The sequence below is a fragment of the Gopherus flavomarginatus genome, chromosome 5 (genome assembly GCF_025201925.1).
Source record: "Gopherus flavomarginatus isolate rGopFla2 chromosome 5, rGopFla2.mat.asm, whole genome shotgun sequence".
NCBI lineage: Eukaryota > Metazoa > Chordata > Testudines > Testudinidae > Gopherus > Gopherus flavomarginatus.
Genome location: NC_066621.1, coordinates 12404773 through 12424191, shown reverse-complemented (window position 1 = coordinate 12424191; position 19419 = coordinate 12404773). Strand labels below are relative to the sequence as shown.

At 44.8% G+C, this 19419-nt stretch overlaps 1 protein-coding gene across 2 annotated transcripts in view; it reads right to left on the bottom strand.

Moving 5' to 3' along the window:
• The window catches only part of PLXNA2 (plexin A2), a 322697-nt gene that overhangs the window by 137832 nt on the left and 165446 nt on the right, over positions 1-19419 (bottom strand). Inside the window, exon 5 of one of the 2 annotated variants that reach the window (XM_050957072.1) lies at positions 18738-18800. The exons of the other annotated variant lie outside the window; for it this stretch is intronic. Coding sequence (XP_050813029.1) covers positions 18756-18800 — 45 coding nt within the window. The 3' untranslated portion in view covers positions 18738-18755. Of the gene's footprint in view, positions 1-18737; positions 18801-19419 lie in introns of those variants that run through there. 2 annotated transcript variants of the gene reach the window in all.

The window sequence follows — 19419 nt, the reverse complement described above, 5'->3', positions numbered from 1 at the left end:
TGCCCCCAATCCTGTAGTGAGCTCCATCTGAATCGAATCCTTCCCCTGCGCAGAGTTCGTTTCAGGACTGCAGCCAAAGGCTCATTCATTTCCTAATACACTAAGTGCCTTCAATTCCGTGGATGCAAATGTGAATTCAGGGTGCTTGGCACCTTGCAATATTGGGCCCTTAGTGTTTTTAAGGGAATAGGCACAAGGCTGTGTTCCACAACTGGTGAAAGGGCAGGGTTAAGACAGATGGTCTGGAAATGGAATGGGAGGTCCTTTCTTCACTCTCCTCCCCCCGAAATGGCTGGGTATCAAATACGACAGCATCTCTTGGATTGCATTATTGCTTTTATTTGAAGTGGCTTTCCTATAACATTGCAACAACTAGCATGTTGTATAGTAAGACCACACACTCTGACATGGCCCCTCAGACAATAAGACTCCTCCATTGTGTGACACTGACTAGTCCCAAGCCTCAGAGGGACTAATTAATAAAGATAAAAGGGGAACACCTTTTCAAAATTTCCAGACTCTGGTGCGGATCCATCCAACATAGTAAACTTTGATCTCAGATCAATTCATGGCCTTTTTCATTTGGTGCTCTGACTTTTGCTGCCATGTACCTAAAACACATACCCAATGGCCATTTAAAAGTTTTAACAGGAGCTTAGAAAATGAATTAAGGTGAATAATTATCAAGTGTGTCTCTCTCACTCTCTTTGTGTGCAAGTGGCAAAAATAAGATTTTAAATAATTTTTGGAGCTAGAAGTGATGTAATTAGGTGTGCAGTGAACACTTACAATGGACTGGTGCTTATTAAAATTACTGTTTTAATCAGAACATTGCTGGAGAACCATTAAAAGCACAACAGTTTGATTCCCTGGAACTCTAATTAGACCTGGACTTCTTTCTACTCAAGGAAGCCACCTGAACTGAATCCAGCTCAGCCTTGTACTCAGCACTACAGGTGATACATTCTCATTTCCACGCCTGTTGGGAGGAAGCTTCAGTGCTGTTATGCAGTGACCTCAACAAAGCTTCCTTAATGTATCTCAGGCAGAGGAAGTTGAGATCTGTGCCAGAGAAAGTGCTTAGGCTGCTGAAGAGGCATCTGAAAAACAAGGGAGTGGGAAAGAACTGCCCTGAAATACAAAAGATCCCATCCTGCTTCCCCTAGGAGTGATTCAAATCAAAGATCCAGCTAAGGTATTTGCTTTAGTCTGCAGCGCAGTTTCTTTGGTAGGATTGCAAAGGTCACCTCCAGGAAAATGCATCTGTGGTTCTGTTGTCTCCTTCTGCGACCAGGGAGAGTCTCAGGCTGCTTTGAAGTATCTTCTTTACTTCTGTGCAATGCTTTGTGTTGCTATAGGCAGGGAAAGTCTACGTTTTTCTTAATTCTGTCTTCTAGCACTCCTGGCTTGGTGCCACTAGTGGCCACATTCTTTCTTGCACGGAATTTGGTGCATCGAAAAGGAACACGCCTCCATTTATCCTTAGAACACGTATTGCATGACCCACAGCAAGGCACTCCTCCCTCTCCCTGCCCTGCCCACATGCCTGTGGCCTGGAGGTTCATTTCTAGGGCCTTGTCTCCAATGGCATTTTAGCTACCCAGGTAGCAGCACTGGCAGAAACCCCTAGTGCAGACAGCTTACAGCAGTGCAGCTTACCCCAGCTTGAAACTAGGGTAAATCATGACTATCTCAAGAGTTTGTCCTGGTATAGCTGCTCTGGCACCTCAGTTTGCTGGGTAGACATCCTAGCCATAAGAACAGAGTCCAGTTTCCAAGTCTCATTCGTTAATAGCTTATGAGCTTCAGAGTTGCTGAGAGCTCGCAACTCCCATTGAGCTCAGCATGTTTGAATAGACAAACCCGATATTTATCTAGGAGAGGAAGGATGGTCCAACGGTTAGAGTACTAGCCTAGGGCTTAGGAATCTGCTCTTCTACAGATTTCCTGGGTGATCTAGGGCAAGTCACTTAGTCTCTCTCTGCCTCGATTCCCTATCTGCAAATTGGGAAAACAGCACTGCCCTACCTTATAGGGGCGTTGTGAGGACAAACACATTCAAAGATTAGAGAGAAAAGGCAGGGGAGGTAATATCTTTTATTGGACCAACTTCTGCTGGTGAGAGACAAGTTTCCAGGCTACATTGAGCTCTTCTTCATTCAAAGATTGGCAGGTGCCCAACTACTACTATGATGGAGGCCATATAGTATACATGAAAGATCGATCGAGCCCATTGGGAATTATCCCCCAGAGCACTTTATAAGCAACGGAGAAATTTTCAGAATAAGGGTTCTGATTCTCATTGACATGAAGGCCCCTTTGTACTGCTCCGGCGGTGCAAATGTATTCCCAATTTATGACCCCTTTACCCTGCCAGAGAGGTGTTAAGAGGCCTTAGTGTCAATGAAAATTGGGCACCGGGTGTCTAGAATTACGCATTGAAATTCATCCTGAAACACCTAAATCCAAGGACTTGCCTTCACGATGCATTAGTACCAGACAGGTGTGAATTCTAGCTTGCAGCAATGTGTCATGCACTAACGGGCCTGCGAGGACCCTGCTGGTATACACTGAAAGTTCCCTAGTGCTTGTTAACGTAGTACTGTGAAAATGGGACCATATCAATGCGCACTAGAGAATTTTCACTGTGTGCCAGCAGGATGCAAGCTGGCCCATTAGTGAGTGACACACTAGTTTGGACTACAATTCACACCCCACTAGTGCCAGCTTACACATTGTGTAGATAAGCCCTAACTGGCCTGATTTTCAGAGATTCTCAGCACCTGTGGCTCCCATTGGCTTAATCCATCCATTTCCCCCTAGGATTGCACAGCTGCACAGAATCACTCTTTCTATAAACCATAGGCTAGACAGCACCAGTATCTTCCCCTCAGCTCACCTAAAACTCCTGAGGTCCAGTTAAGGTGTTAAAAAGGATTGGGGCAGGTTACGATTAAATAGAGTAGTTTAAAATGACAGACTCCTAAAATGGGATTACAGTCTTAATGAAAACAGTAATGAATGAATGAGGCATCCAAACATTATCCATAAATATCAGACAAATAGATTAGATCCCTGGATACTGCATCTACAAACCTCATTAAAATGACTTCAGTTACTCTACATCAATAAATAACAAAGCTATATTTAATGTTAAAACAGATCCTCTCCCCGGACCCTCCCACTTCTTTTTGAAGTTGGGTTTCTTGATTTGGATGCTGCCACCCAAGGGGAAATAGTTCATTCAGAAACTGAAACACGCATCAGGGCTTCAAACCCCCTACCAAAAAACAACCAGCATTAAAAATCAATCATGTGTGCCAAGACACATTATTACAGCAGTCTAGTCGCACAAGCTGTGATTACTGTTATCAATACCCTCAGTTCAGCCTTTCCATTTCTGCGAGATAGCCCCACATGCACTGCCAAGTCACTTCAAATTTGACATGCACAGCATTCCCGTGAGCCCCTCCGGAGCTCACACTGCCTCCATATGCTGATTGTTAAAACTGCCCAGACACTTCCAGTTGCGTGTGGGGACAGTGGGATTAAACCCTATGCAAAACCAACCCTGATGAGTAGGAAGCTGGACAAATCTCCTCCTGGGTACGTCGACATTACATTATTGATGGTGAGGGTGGGGTGGGTAAAGGCAATATTGACAGCAAGACGTGCCAAGGGGAGGAGGCTTAACCTGCATACTGACACAGCACCAAACCCTTGTGGGTTTTAGCCAGCCATCTGGTCTGCTGGATCTCATGAGTGCTCCAGAGGGCACGATTATTCATGGCAGCACCGCCTCCTCCTTGGAAATGCTGCAAAGAGTGCTTTCCAGCTCTGCTGCCTTGGGACTAGGATCTTTGTGGATGTGGTAGCCCGGATGCTGAATAGAAGACACTGCTATGTGGTTAGGTTAACTCCAGCCCTAAAGGACACTAGTTGGTAGACAAATCTGGGCTACCTATCTGATACAGTAGAAGCGTGTGGTCTTTTAAATGCTGTATTAGGCACATGTGGTTATAACATCATTAATCCTTTGCACTCCCCCTATTACCCTGGAATCTGAAATTGCCTTACAAACAATGAAAAACCCTCTGTGGGCTAGGTAAGTATTAGCCTCCTTATTTTGCAGATGGAGAAACTGAGGAAGAGAAGGGTGAACTGGCTTGCCCAAGGGTGCAAAGTGAGTTGGTGCCAGAGGGGAACTCAAGTCCTAAGCCCCAGAACTGTGCTCCAGCCATTAGAGACAAGGCCTATTATATGGTACCAAACTGGTCTTTAGTAATCCAACTCATTTTCCTCAGCCAGGATGCATCCCACTGGGGAAATGAACAAGAATTGGTTGAACAGAACTCCTCGTAGCTTAATTTTAAATACAATGAAGTACCGAGGATTCATTAAGTGCTGATGGGGGAGGGGAAGGGAATGTATGTACTTTATAAATATAAATTAACTTTCCAGACAGGCAACAAGCCCAGTCCTTGTGCTTTCCCATCCGGAAACAATTGTTAAAGCAGACAAGTAAAAAGGGAAGACGCGTGGATGCACAGTTATTTCTGCAGCGCAGGGGACAGGTGACCTTTCCAATACTGTACTACTTGTATAAATCTTATATAATGAAATAAAAAAAAATAATAAATGAAGGTTAAATCATTTGCCACAGCAGATTTATACCAAGAACGACATCTGTGCAGACAATGGGTCAGTTTACACAACAGGCTTTTAACTTTCCTTTCCTAAATATGAGGCTGACTCCTGACTGGCCAACCACCAGATGAGAGATAGGAGTCCTTGAAACCAAGGCAGCTTGCCAAAGTGAAGGCAGGAAAAGTAGTGCTCATCTGCGGTTTATTTTAAACACACAATTAAGGTTTCCAATCGGTCTGACCATTTCACAAGTCACAGCACGGTGGTTTTAGCCATCAGACCTTCTCCCAAAACACTCCCAACCTCCCGGGACTTGACTTCAATTCTTGATCCCACCAGCAAGTCAGCACTTGAAACACACTCTCTTCCTCTTCTCTTGCACACCGCAAAGCAAATATTGGTGCTTGAGGTTTGGAAGTGCCTCTGGGAACCAGAGGAAAGGACAGACGAGGGCCTCCCACTGCCCTAAATAAAAGCACAAACATCAACCAGAGCCATGGAAGGGCTGGTCAAGGAATTCAGCTGCGGGCCCACTAGTGGCCAGTCAGGTTAGGGGATCCTTACCTGCCCTTCCTCAAGTGCTGTTGCCACATAGGCGAGTCAGAATCAGAGCAATTCTGGGGCTATGGCAAAACCTGGAGGAGATCCAATGTCTCATAGTGGGCTCTTGTGGCTGGCAACAGGGGAGAGTTAGAAGCTGAATTTTGCTGAATTCACAGTGCCTCCTGCTAGCCATCACCAAGATCATACTGTACAGATTGCAGAGACCCAGCAGGTCTGGGTTGGGGTGGGGTGAAAGCAAGATGGTCTTTCTTCCTGTGTACACAGACGCTTGCTCGATGCCCTTTAGGGGCCGCTCCACACAATCACACAGCACAACATCCCACTTTCTGAGAAGGGGAGAGTGATAAAACCTTCATCCAAACTTCACGTTAACCACTACCTCACAGGAATGAAACAGCAACACCAAAGAAGAACACACAGCTTTAGGAAGGACAGGGTCCACTGCCTGAACCTTCAGCTCATATGTCATGGATTTATTCTGTCCTTTTAAGACATTCGGCTCTTAACCCTCTGACTTGCTTGAATTCTCAGAGTTTTAGTGGGTTATAGCCCACGAAAGCTTATGCCCAAATAAATTTGTTAGTCTTTAAGGTGCCACAAGGATTCCTAATTGTTTTTGCTGATAGAGAGGAACATGGCAACCCTTCTGAAACCTGTCAGTGTTTTATGTAATCCTCTAGGAATTAAGAAGGCTGACTTTCTCTGGCTGCATCTCTCTTTTCCACAAGAGGATCTGGAGGACATACCGGCAGTTCCATGTGGAGAGCTAGGGTATTGTTCATAGATGCAATTGTTCAGGTAGCAATTAGGGCGTATTGGAAGTCCATCTAGTGACACAATGACACTGGTTCCAATGGATGATTCCTGCGGGCACCCTAACCAAGTAGGGATTAAGGTGTCCTGGCATATCCCTACATTGTCTACTTATCTTGACACTCTTTTTCACCCAAACGTGATCTCCCGTAAAATTTGCATCTTTGTGTCACCTGTCAAAGTCCTTCTTCTGGCAGTTTTATATTCAATCCCATCCTGACACCCTGTAGAAATTGCAGAGACCCAGCACCACATGGCTGGGGTGAATGCAAGATTGTCTTTGTTTCCTGTTTACCCAGACTCTCCCCTCCTTGCGGTATGCCCCCTAGAGCCTTCCCTACACATTCACTAACACCACACCTTTGACTTCAGCCACGTCGCCATCTTGACATGAAACCAAAAGGGTGGCCCTTTGGGTGAGATGACAGAGCCATAGGACAAGTCTGTGTCACTGCCATGCTGAGAAGCATCTACATGCATGTCAGTACGTTCCAGCAGCTGCAGCACTGAACGGGACCACCCTTCCTGACCTCCAGACTGAAGGAAAGCTGCTATAGCTAGAGAGAGTTAGTGGGTCTAAGGCAAAGGAAGAAATGGGAGCTCCAAGATCAACAGGTAAGGGGTAGAACTAGGAATGAGTAAACTGATTCAAGCTGAATCAGAATCAAGAAGATTCAGTTTTCAACCAGACTGGAAACAGGATAGAAGAGGACTCTCATGAAAGAGCCTGTCCAGAGCGGTTTCCAGGCCATATTTGCAGCCTCAAGCTATTGAGTTAGTTCAGGTCAGAGTGATGGGCATAGAACCAAAGTTTGGGCATAGAACCAAACTTCCCAAATCTCCATGCAATTTGAGAGGTCCAGAACTGGTGTCTCAGTTTAGAACTTCTTAGAAACACAGAATTGGCTCTGGTGTTCTGGTTTGAACCTCTCTCTAACTTGGAGAATCATCCGAGCTGAATCTCTGGATCTTTTGAGCTCACTCAACATGAGGAAAAGGTGGAAAGAGCTGGTGCACCTTTCCTAGGGGAAGTCAAGAAGAGATATAGTAAAGACCAGGGAAAGCAGAGGATGCAGGGCCATGGTGAGGGAAGAGATTGGGCTCAAATGACTCCTTCAGTTTGGGGAAAACAAACACATAAAATTAGAACAGTAATTATTTTATAACAACCTAACCTGCATGTCCCAACTCAGAGCCCTTTACTCTTCACAATTGCTGCATTTCCCCTATGAATAGCAAGAGGACTGACAACGGAGGCAGAGCAGCATGTGTCAAATGGATGATGTGGATGGGAGTGGAGCTTTGCTTTCCCTCAGCTGCCCTCCCAGTGAAAGCCTGAATGACAGCAGCTGTTGCAGGCAAGGTTCTCTGCAGGACAGCTTGCATAAGCTGGGGTTAATAGGCCTGCCCCATGTGTGACCTCTCCTTCCTCTCTCTGAGAACCCCTAATTACCAGGCAACAGGAAAAGGGACAACCTGCAGAGCAGGCCCACCTGACCATCCCAGCTCCTCCCCCAACAATCAATGCATCCATCGTAACCTGTGGTGTTGAAGGAAGGAATTTTCCCTCAGCTGGAGTATCAGGAGTCCAAGAGAACCAGCTTCTCTCATCCCACCCACAGTCTGAGCAAACTAAATAAGGCAAAGCAAGCTCTGGAAAAAAGGGACACACCAGCAGGTGCCCTCCTCCAAAACATGGAGTAGCTAAGGAGAGCCATAAATAAATAACACTGCTAACGAAAGAAGGCCTGCACAGCTAAGATGGCGTGGGGTAAGCAGACAGATTACTCTATTTCTGATACACCGACAGCCTGACAATTGGCAAATGAACCTTCATGGTTATCTGTTTCCCCTCTTTATTCTTCTCTCATAAAACTGGCAGGAACAGGGATAGGAAAGAGACGCAGGCAGCAGCCGAGTTGAGTATGAAAAATGAGCAGCATATGCATCAGAGGCAGCCAGAGCAGGGAGCTCACTATGGAGCCAGGAACCTCGGCAGCATTCTTCACACTCCCCTGGCATCTTCAGGGATTCTCTTCAGGTGGGTTATTTTCTGCAGCTGAATTATTAACTCCCCGTATGCCTTACTGCAGCATGTGCTGTGGGAGGCCAGTATAATTAAGGAAGAAACTGAGGCTATATGCCACCCATGACTGTCACGAGTCATGGACTGAAGGGGTTTGTGGTGGTGGGGGTCTATTATTATCTGTATTACAGATGCACCTAGAGACCTTAACTGAGATCAGTGCCCAGTTGTGCTGCGCACTGTACACACATGCACATAAGACACCATCACTCCCCTATGGAGCTTACAGACTAGACGGACAAAACATTAATTATTCCTATTTCACAGATGAGGAACTGAGGCAGATGGAGATTATGTAACTTTTCCAAGACTGCACAGTGGAGTCTGAGTCAGAGCTGGGACTTGAACATAGTTCTCCAGGGCCTAAACCACAAGATCTTCCATTCTCCACTATTATTTTTTCATGCCATTAGCACAGATTTTGAGCCATCCCTGAGGTACGGCTGAGACCCACCTCTCCCTCCCCTCACCAAGTTCCAGGGGTGCTTGCCACAGTTAGCAAACACCAAGACAAAAATGCCGCATTTTGTCTAAATCCATTGTTCAGATGAAAAGCCAGGATTGCTGAGGAGGAAATGCCCTGCCACCCATGCTGAAAGGGATCCCACATGGCTAACTGGCAGCGGGCAGAGCATGGCAGGGAACCTTGCATCTACCTCTCCAGAATAGACCGGCAGGCTGTGCTCTGCAACAACGTGGGCTTTGTTTTCTGGTCTGGCACTTCCCATGGCGTCAATGACACTGAAAAGGTTTGATCAGCTCTTTCAGACTGTTTTCTTGGCACACACCAATATAATGTAAATAACCCAACCTCAGCACTGTCCCCCCGTACCTTGTTTGTTACTGCCATAATCATTCAATGGCTGCTCTTCCCGGATGACGGTATTAGTAGAAATCAACAGCTTCCAAATCCTGTTTACCTCTGTTCCTATTGGGCCTGCAGCCGCAGCACCTCCACCTCACAAGCTCATCTCACATCTCACAAGCTGAGCAGGCCTGAGACCTGTGAGAACTCCCCATGGGGAACTGGTGCTAGGAAAAACTATGGCAAGCAGTGCACTGAAGTGCTGAATTAGATGCCACTTGTCCCTCTGAGTCCATATAGAAGCAATGCTACAGGATGGTGCTGAAGGGTGTTGTGCTTCTGAAAGTGCTGCTCTCGAGTGAATTGCAAAACTGAGGGCCTGAGCATATTGTACATTTTAGAGCTGGAAGGGACTTATGTTCATCTTGTCTGACCTCCTGCATAACACATGCCAGAGTATTCCACCCAATGATGCCTTTTGGCCCTTACAGCTCCTAGGAGACTGTGTTAGCCTATGTCTTCTGGACAAGTTCTAATGCGGAGACTGGCTATCTAAATTCCCCTTGCAGATACTTCTTGTCCTAAATGGTCAGGCTGTGTTCTCGTGCTTCATTAAACAACTACTGTGTTCAACTCTAGAGATGGCTGTATTTCCAAAGTGGTGAAATGATCCTTGTCTCTTAGCGTCTGTAAACTGTTTCAAGGTTCTTCAGGAAAAGTGTGACAGAAATGCAGGAAGAAATTTACAAAACTGCCCAATGGATCTGGATGCACAACTCCATTTAATTTCAATGGCAATTGTTCATTTAAATCTTTGATGCAGTTTTTAAGATGTTAGCTGCATATTAGTAATGTGTTCATAGTCTGACCATTGACCCACTAGTCATATGATGCAGGAAGACAACTGTAGTCCAGATACCCTTGGTAGTATTGTTTTCTAACTAGCTCATATTGTCCTTGCTAGTCAATCTTCTGCCCCCATCTGTCATTCTACCCATTTGTATATCAGCCCATCAAGCTGTCAAAAATAATTTAGGAACCTGACCACCAATGTGAAAAATGAACCCTCCTAAGATATCTAAAGCCTTGTAATTCTGACACAAAATGAACCGTAAGCCTTTCTCCCCAATGGCGAAAACCGTAGCCTTGTGGCAGTCATCGCACTTGGAATCAGATTAGTGGCTGTTCAATTACAACAACACACCAGAGACAAATGTTACAGTACAATATATCTGCAAAGAAAACAGCTCAGTGCAGATATACTGAAATCTCATCTGGGACATACTGCAGGAGGCCATGTCAAAAGGAAATGCGAACCGAATGCTGCTGAGTATTTGGTGTATTCAGCTTGCGTTGTGCACAAGGTAACAGGAGAACATGGGGTTCCGTTTCTATATAGCACCTCATCGGTACTTTGATAGTACAGGCACCTGCCATTCTTTCACCCCAAGTGCAACAACACTATCTTTGCTATCAGAATAAAGATAACATTTGTTTGGAGCAACTTAGACCTTGTCTTCATCTGTTGTCTCTTGTCTTATACCTAGACTGTGAGGTCTTCAGGGCAGGGTCTGCCTCTCTGATCCATGTTTGTATAGTGCCTATGACTGGTGCTACGATAATATAAATGATAATAAAAACAACAACAAGAAGTCTCAGGGGAACATAGTGAAGACAATACACTTTAGTTTTACCATGAGGAAAATAGGCGAGCTCAGCACTGTGCTGTAACCTGGGTTTGACTTTACTTAGTTTACCTGTGTTTTTACCTCGGGATAGCTCCCATGTGTTAGCTACCCCATGGTAAAAAATATACCGTTTTTTAGCTGTGAAGACAAAGCCTTAGGAGAAGGATAATGGTGAAGCCTTGAGAAATCCCCTCTCCAAATTCCACTTTTAACTTTCTTATTGCTTAAAACCCCCTTCCTGGGCTTGGCTTTCACTTAGTCTATCCAAGGTTCTTATATAAAGCCCATCTCCGTGGTATCAAAGTTTCTAGCTTGTTGATTCTTCAGGGAAGTGCCTTAATTTTGTGTATCTCCATTTTATTTTTATAAAATAAAAAGCAGTTCAACACAGTATCAATCAGGGAAGTGACTGCAGATTGCAAGGCTGAATGACACACTATGGGCCACGTGCTTCTTTCCCCCATCTTTTGCTTTAGCACAGAGGAAGGACATTTTGGGGGGAGTTGCCAAGGATGAGGCATTGTATGAGAGTGGAAGGATGATTCAGTGTTAGGGCATTAGCCTGGGACTCCAGAGACCTAGCAATTCCCTATGACCTTGGGCAAGTATTGTAGCCTCTCTCTGCTTCAGTTCTCATTCTCTAAATTAATTAGTTGTTTCATTATGGTGACTGGCCAGAATTCAAGCTAGAAACAAAAAGCTGTAAGATTCAGATCAAACTGCTCCATCCTTTGTGAGCTCTATGGAGTAGAAGAGACGTATTGGTTTGTTTATAGCCAGGGGTTACAATGAAGGCTATCACTAATGAAATAGTAGCAGGTATTATAACAATGATGATACTTTTCACCCCCACAGCATTGAGGCCTTAAAGTCACCCACACACATTCACTAATGGAGCTGGTCAGTATTTCCCAAATTTCAATTTTATTTTTAAATGAAAATTTTGTGAAAAATTAACGAACAGGATTGAAATTTTTAAATATAAATACAATGGTCTTCTCATTACTTGCTCAGGTCTACTGATTGATTAAGCCCAAACAATCTGAAGAGGCAGACAAATGCTATTTCCATTTTACACAAGGGAAAACTGTGGCAGAGAGAGGTTAAATGACTTGGTCAAGCTCACACACTTCATCAGTGGTAAAGTCTGGTATGGAACCCTGGAGCCCCAATTCAATGGCCCCCCAACCTAACCAACTTCCACTGCTTCCTCTCATAATGGAGGGGCTTGGCCATCTGCTCTGGTCCCACAGTACTGCACACTGTATTGCTGCCCTTGGCTTCATGCTTGCACTAAGCCTTGGAGTCTTCACTGCATTTCATTTTCTGCTAATACATGGTTTGGGGATTCTGTTTCAATCTTGGTTTCCGAATGTTTGCTTGAATAGCCCAGTCCTATGAGCTACTTTGAATGCAATTACCAATAAATATACCATCTTCAAGAGTCAAAGGAGAGCATCCTTAAATGAGACACAAGGGGAAATGTACCCCTCAACTGATGGGAACAACTTTTCTACTGAGTGCCATCAATTCAGTGGTCTGGTTCTCCCTTGATTAACAGCACCCTGGATCTTACTAGGCCCTTTGTATTGCTAGTATTGGGTATTTCCTTGGGTGCTGTTTGTTAGACTATTTCCTTGGTTACTTCCATGTTTATTGTTCTCTGGGGCATTACCTGTGTATCTTACTGATGCTCACTCCTCCAGTAACAGTACAGTATACCATGTCAGGCTTCTGTCCACCATGAGCTGGATCAGCATATAGGAGGCCTATGAAGAGCAACAAGGTACTATATTGTAGGCAGCAATGCTGGTTATTCAGCAAGAAGTTTAAGTCCAGTCCATACCATCAACACTTTAGGACTATGGGGTACTTCATGGCTGGAAGGGCAATTAAGATGAGGAAAACCAAGATGGTGAACATTTGTGGTCACTGAAGATTTCCCCAAAAGTAGGGGTATTCAGCCAGGTGTCTCAGGCACACATCTCTATTTAGGAGAGCATTTCAGCACATGTTCAAGTGTGATCATGATCATGAATCAAGGACTAAGTTAAAACCCACATAATTACATTTAGTCTCCCTAAATTCCCCAGGCAGTTTCAATTACATCCAGTATTATTCTTCAGTTCCTGCCCTCAGCTGGTGTTTATCTAGGTGCTTTTAAATTTTCTAATCTCTTTAGTATATGAGTATAATTGCACTGATGTGTGGTATCAAACAGATGTCACTTTCTAGCCCAGAAGTGGCTGCATTTCAGTAGTGGAGGAAGCAATCTTTGTGTGTAGCTTGTAGATTGGTTTGTAAACTGTATTAGGATGAAAGACGCAGTAGTATAAGCACTTTACTAAGTGTATGTCTACACTACAGGATTATTCCGATTTTACTAAACCGGTTTTGTAAAACAGATTGTATAAAGTCGAGTGCATGTGGCCACACAAAGCACAATAATTCGGCGGTGTGCGTCCATGTACTGAGGCTAGCGTCGATTTCTGGAGCGTTGCACTCTGGGTAGCTATCCCGTAGCTATCCCATAGTTCCCGCAGTCTCCCCCGCCCATTGGAATTCTGGGTTGAGATCCCAATGCATGATGGTGCAAAAACAGTGTCGCGGGTAAATCTGGGTAAATGTCGTCACTCATTCCTTCCTCCGTGAAAGCAATGGCAGACAATCATTTTGCGCCCTTTTTTCCTGAATTGCCCTGGCAGACACCAAAGCATGGCAACCATGGAGCCTGTTTTGCCTTTTGTCACTGTCACCGTATGTGTACTGGATGCCACTGACAGAGACGGTACTGCAGTGCTACACAGCAGCATTCATTTGCCTTTGCAAGGTAGCAGAGATGGTTACTAGTTGTTCTGTACCGTCTGCTGTGCCATTGTAAATTGGCGATGAGATGACGGCTATCAGTCATTCTGTACCATCTGCTGCTGTCATGGGTGCTCCTGGCTGGCCTTTCTCTGAGGTCGGCAGGGGGCGCAAAGACAAAAATGGGAATGACTCCCCGAGTCAATCCCTCCTTTATGGTTTATCTAAAAATAGAGTCAGTCCTGCCTAGAATATAGTGCAAGTGTACTACAGAACCAGTATACCAGAGAACCAGAGAGCACAGCCGCTTCATGTCAGATCCCGCAGAAATGATGAACTACATGCCATTTTAGGGGGTGCCCCTGCAACAACCCCACCCGTTGCTTCCCTCCTCCCACAACCTTCCTGGGCTACCATGGCAGTGTCCCCCTGTTTGTGTGATGAAGTAATAAAGAGTGCAGGAATAAGAAACACTGACTTTTTAGTGAGATAAAATGAGGGGGAGGCAGCCTCCAGATGCTATGATAGTCCAGGCAGTACAGAATCTTTTCTTTAGACATGAAAGGGAGGGGGGGAGCTGATGGAACTCAGCCCCCAGTTGCTATGATGAGGACGGTTACCAGCCGTTCTGTACCATCTGCCGGGAATGACCGGGAGTCATTCTTATTTTTACCCAGGTGCTCCCGGCCGACCTCACCTGAGGCCAGCCAGAAGCACTCACGGGCTGATGAGGACAGCTATCAGTCCTTTTGTACGGTACTGTCTGCCACCAGGGATGGGAGGGGAGAGGATGCTGCTATTCAGTGCCGCAGCACCACATCTACCAGCAGCATGCAGTAGACATAGGGTGACATATAAAAAAGTCAAGAAACGATTTTTTTCCCTTTTCTTTCACGGGGGGAGTGGGGTGGGGTGGGAAGGGGTGGTAAATTGACGACATATTCCCTGAAACACCTCAGACAATGTATTTGACCCTACAGGTATTGAGAGCTCAGCCAAGAATGCAAATGCTTTTCGGAAACTGCGGGGACTGTGGGATAGCTGGAGTCCTCAGTACCCCCTCCCTCTCTCCCTCCCTCCATGAGCGTCCATTTGATTCTTTGGCTTTCCGTTACACTTGTCACACAGCACTGTGCTGTGGACTCTGTATCATAGCCTGGAGATTTTTTCAAATGCTTTCTCATTTTGTCTTCTGTAACGGAGCTGTGATAGAACAGATTTGTCTCCCCATACAGCGATCAGATCCAGTATCTCCCGTACAGTCCATGCTAGAGCTCTTTTTGGATTTGCATCACCACAGGACCGGCGCTAGAGTTTTTCACGCCCTAGGCACACGGCCATTTCGCCGCCCCGTGCACCGCTCCCACGGAGCTGCCGCAGCCATTTCTGTGGAGGATCCATTGGTCCGCGCTCTGGTGGAGATACCACAGCCGTGTCTGCGGGAGGTCCACCGGAGCCGCGGACCAACGGACCCTCCGCAGGCAAGGCTGCGGCAGGTCCACCGTAGCCGCCTGCCGCCCCCCCCCGGCAAATTGCCGCCCCATGAAAATCCTGGCTCCCTAGGCGATTGCCTAGTTCACCTCAATGGAAGCGCCGGCCATGCATCACCACCATCAGAGCTCCACGCTGGGCAAACAGGAAATGAAATTCAAAAGTTCGTGGGGCTTTTCCTGTCTACCTGGCCAGTGCATCCGAGTTCAGATTGCTGTCCAGAGCGGTCACAATGGTGCACTCTAGGATACTGCCCGGAGGCCAATACCGTCAATTTGCGGCCACACAAACCCTAATCCAATATGGTAATACCAATTTCAGCGCTACTCCTCTCGTCGGGGAGGAGTACAGAAACTGGTTTAAAGAGCCCTTTATATCGATATAAAGGGCCTCGTTGTGTGGACGGGTGCAGTGTTAAATCGGTTTAATGCTGCTAAAATCAATTTAAATGCATAGTGTAGACCAGGCCTAATATATCAGTAGATGCTACACAAAATTCCTGATAGGTAAACGAAGGCTATTAATAATAAAGCAAAAAGAACAGGAGTACTTGTGGCTAACAACTTTATTTCAGCATGAGCTTTCGTGAGCTACAGCTCACTTCTTCGGATGCATAGAATGGAACACACAGACATGAGATATTTATACATACAGAGAACATGAAAAGGTGGAAGTATGCACACCAACAGGAAGAGTCTAATCAATTGAGATGAGCTATCATCAACAGGAGATAAACTTTTGAAGTGATAATTAAGATGACCCATAGAAGGCGTAAGGAGAACTTAACATAGGGAAATAGATTCAATTAGTGTAATGACTCAACCATTCCCAGTCTCTGTTTAGGCCTGAGTTAATTGTATCTAATTTGCTCTGAAACTAATAATAAAGCAGCTCCTCTTAATTTCCAAATCTTTGTGTTTATACTTTTATTCTCCTGAAGGACAGGGATAAAAGGATTTTTGAAAGCTTCCATGAAGCTCCAAGAAAACTTCTTTCCAGTGCCCATGTCACACTAAGCTAGGAGCCAAGGGCAAACTTTATGACTATTTCTGTGAAAAGTTTTTAGCCAGTTAGGAACTCCCTTAGGTTTTTACAGCATAAATTAAAATTAAATGAACTCCTCACTTGACCTTTATTTGAACGTCTTGTTCCTAGCAAAGATCCCTACCTGATTTACTGGAGAGGGAAAAAAATCATACAGGAAATCTAACAGTGGCGAAGTGAAGGCCTTTAAATGTCTGCCTGGTGGCTGTGTTCATGCCTTCTCCCAGCACACAAAGTGTGCTGCCATTAAAACCTCTCATGTAACTGAGCTTCGGGGATGGTGTCCCATCCCCCTGAAATTAACAGATTGTGTTACATCACCCAGAATTGCGGGCAGCTCCTGAATCATCGTAGACAGATCAGTGTGTTGGAGAAGCGTGGTCCCTGCTATGCTATAGCCATGCTCTAGTGCTGTCAATGCAGCACCCTTCACCAGAACTACAAATCTATCCTGAACAATAATAAATAAAAAAAGTAGCGCTCTTTATACTATGGACATGGCAGGGACACACTTGCCTCATTTTCATCTCTATTACTGCTGCTGTAATTTCTCCCAGCACACTTGGGAGTCTGTGGGATGAATTCGCTGCCGGTATAATGCTCCACATATTTCAATATGCCAGGAATGAATTTGGCCCCACGTCTTCATATTTCACCACATTCCTAGTAATCAGCAATGGAAATAATTTTTTGTTTGGCTGTTCTGATGTTGCCATCTTTTGTGCATATCGAAATAACAAAGACATCAGGGTCCTCAAAGTCCAATTGAAGAATAATTGGAAATCCAATTATCCAATCCAATCCAGACGTGTACCCAGAAGCCTCCTACTGCAAGACAAACCCAAGAGAGAAACCAACAGGACTCCACTGGCCATCACATACAGCCCCCAGCTAAAACCCCTCCAACGCATCATCAAGGATCTACAACCCATCCTGGACAATGATCCCACACTTTCACAGGCCTTGGGTGGCAGGCCAATCCTTGCCCACAGACAACCTGCCAACCTGAAACATATTCTCACCAGTGACTGCACACCACACCATAATAACTCTAGCTCAGGAACCAATCCATGCAACAAACCTCGATGCCAACTCTGCCCACATATCTACACCAGCGACACCATCACAGGACCTAACCAGATCAGCCACACCATCACTGGTTCATTCACCTGCACATCCACCAATGTAATATACGCCATCATATGCCAGCAATGCCCCTCTGCTATGTACATCGGCCAAACTGGACAGTCTCTACGGAAAAGGATAAATGGACACAAATCAGACATTAGGAATGGCAATATACAAAAACCTGTAGGAGAGCACTTCAACCTCCCTGGCCACACTATAGCAGACCTTAAGGTGGCCATCCTGCAGCAAAAAAACTTCAGGACCAGACTTCAAAGAGAAACTGCTGAGCTTCAGTTCATCTGCAAATTTGACACCATCAGCTCAGGATTGAACAAAGACTGTGAATGGCTTGCCAATTACAGAACCAGTTTCTCCTCTCTTGGTTTTCACACCTCAACTGCTAGAACAGGGCCTCATCCTCCCTGATTGAACTGACCTCGTTATCTCTAGCTTGCTTGCTAGCACACATATATATACCTGCCCCTGGATATTTCCATTACATGCATCTGAGGAAGTGGGTATTCACCCACGAAAGCTCATGCTCCAAAACGTCTGTTAGTCTATAAGGTGCCACAGGATTCTTTGCTGCTTTTACAGATCCAGACTAACACGGCTACCCTCTGATACTGGAAATCCAAAGTGGCATTAAATTTTATTTTCTAAATAAAAACGCATTCAGTTACAGAACATGAGACTGTAAAGCATTATGAAAGATTAGTTAGTGTTTTTAAAAAGATTATTAAAAACTTCAGCGCCTTCATTATAGGCAAAGGATACCCTGCATTCACTGGGACAAACAGGCGGTAAAGAGAATGCAAACAATGCAAATATTCCAGCAGCCCCTGCTATCCCAGAAGGGCCTGGATGCATTTTCTGTAATGGATTTTTATCTGAGCTGTCATATGTAGTTTTGTTCTGGCACATGGAAAGCTTATATATTTTTCCTCTTTATATGGCTGGCAAGCAAAACCAGCTTTACTTCCACCAACCACCGTTTGCCACTTCACAAGTTTCTAGACTTATATTCAGATGTAACTAGTTTTGCTTATTAAAAAATACAACAGCAGTCTATAGCAATTGTCTGAAATGCTCCAGTGATTCAGTTATAACCTTGTGTGTTGGATCCTTATTTTAGATCAGGGGTAGGCAACCTATGGCTCACGTGCCAAAGGCGGCACACAAGCTGATTTTCAGTGGCACTTACACTGCCTGGGTCCTGGCCACTGGTCCAGGGGGGCTCTACATTTTAATTTAATTTTAAATGAAGCTTCTTAAACATTTTAAAAACCTTATTTACTTTACATACAACAATAGTTTAGTTATATGTTATAGACTTATAGAAAGAGACCTTCTAAAAACGTTAAAATGTATGACTGGCACGCGAAACCTTAAATTAAAGTGAATAAATGAAGACTCAGCACAGCACTTCTGAAAGGTTGCCGACCCCTGCTGTAGATTAATACAATATTTTCTTCATATAGGGATGGCGTAAGTGTCTATGGGTCATTAGTTAGAGCAGGGATGGCTCAAGAGTTCCATATTGTTCCTGTAGATCTGCAGGTTTGACCAGAGCTCTCTTGTTCTCGGGTGTACTGAAGCACTGACAGACATGGGAGGAAGCACTGAGAACTCCAGACAAACTAGTGGTGGGGCAAGAAAAAAAAATCTCCCTTATGCCTTCCCATTAGCCAGGGAAGATGAGGAAAGGAAGGAGAGAGAAGAAACACCACTGAAGAGAGAAATAAAATACACCCAATTCAATGTTTGCAGTGCCGTGTTGCATCCATAAGAGCAAGCATGTCACAAGGACAAGCTAAAAGACCACTCTGCAGTTATTTTGATGACAATGTGACCCCTAGGTATCCTGACATTGGGCTCCCTGACTCTTCCTAGAAATCTACAGAGAACCTTTGTGTGTGGTCTGGATCTGAAAGCAAATCACTGTGTTCATAGTTGTTCATTAGGAATTATAATATTAATAAGACCAACAATGCAACATAAAGCACACACAACTATCCCCCACCCCCAATGGACTCAGAAAAACAAAGGCCAAAGTCAATCCTACTTTACACAAAAGGAGCTGGTAAATCAGGGCTTAACAACAATGCAGAATCCAACTAAACACAACCCTGAATGGGATCTGATTCTACAGCAGGCACATTCACAGCCTATACAGATAATGAAAGATGAGACACATTTATCTAGGATACTTTGTTTCAAATGGTTTTCCTAACAGCTCTGGTCCCTTGAATTTATACATATTGCCAAGTGAATTGTGGTGATGGCTTACACAATGTGACTTCATTCATTTATTTATTTAGTTAGCTAGTAATGCTTTGAAATCAGAC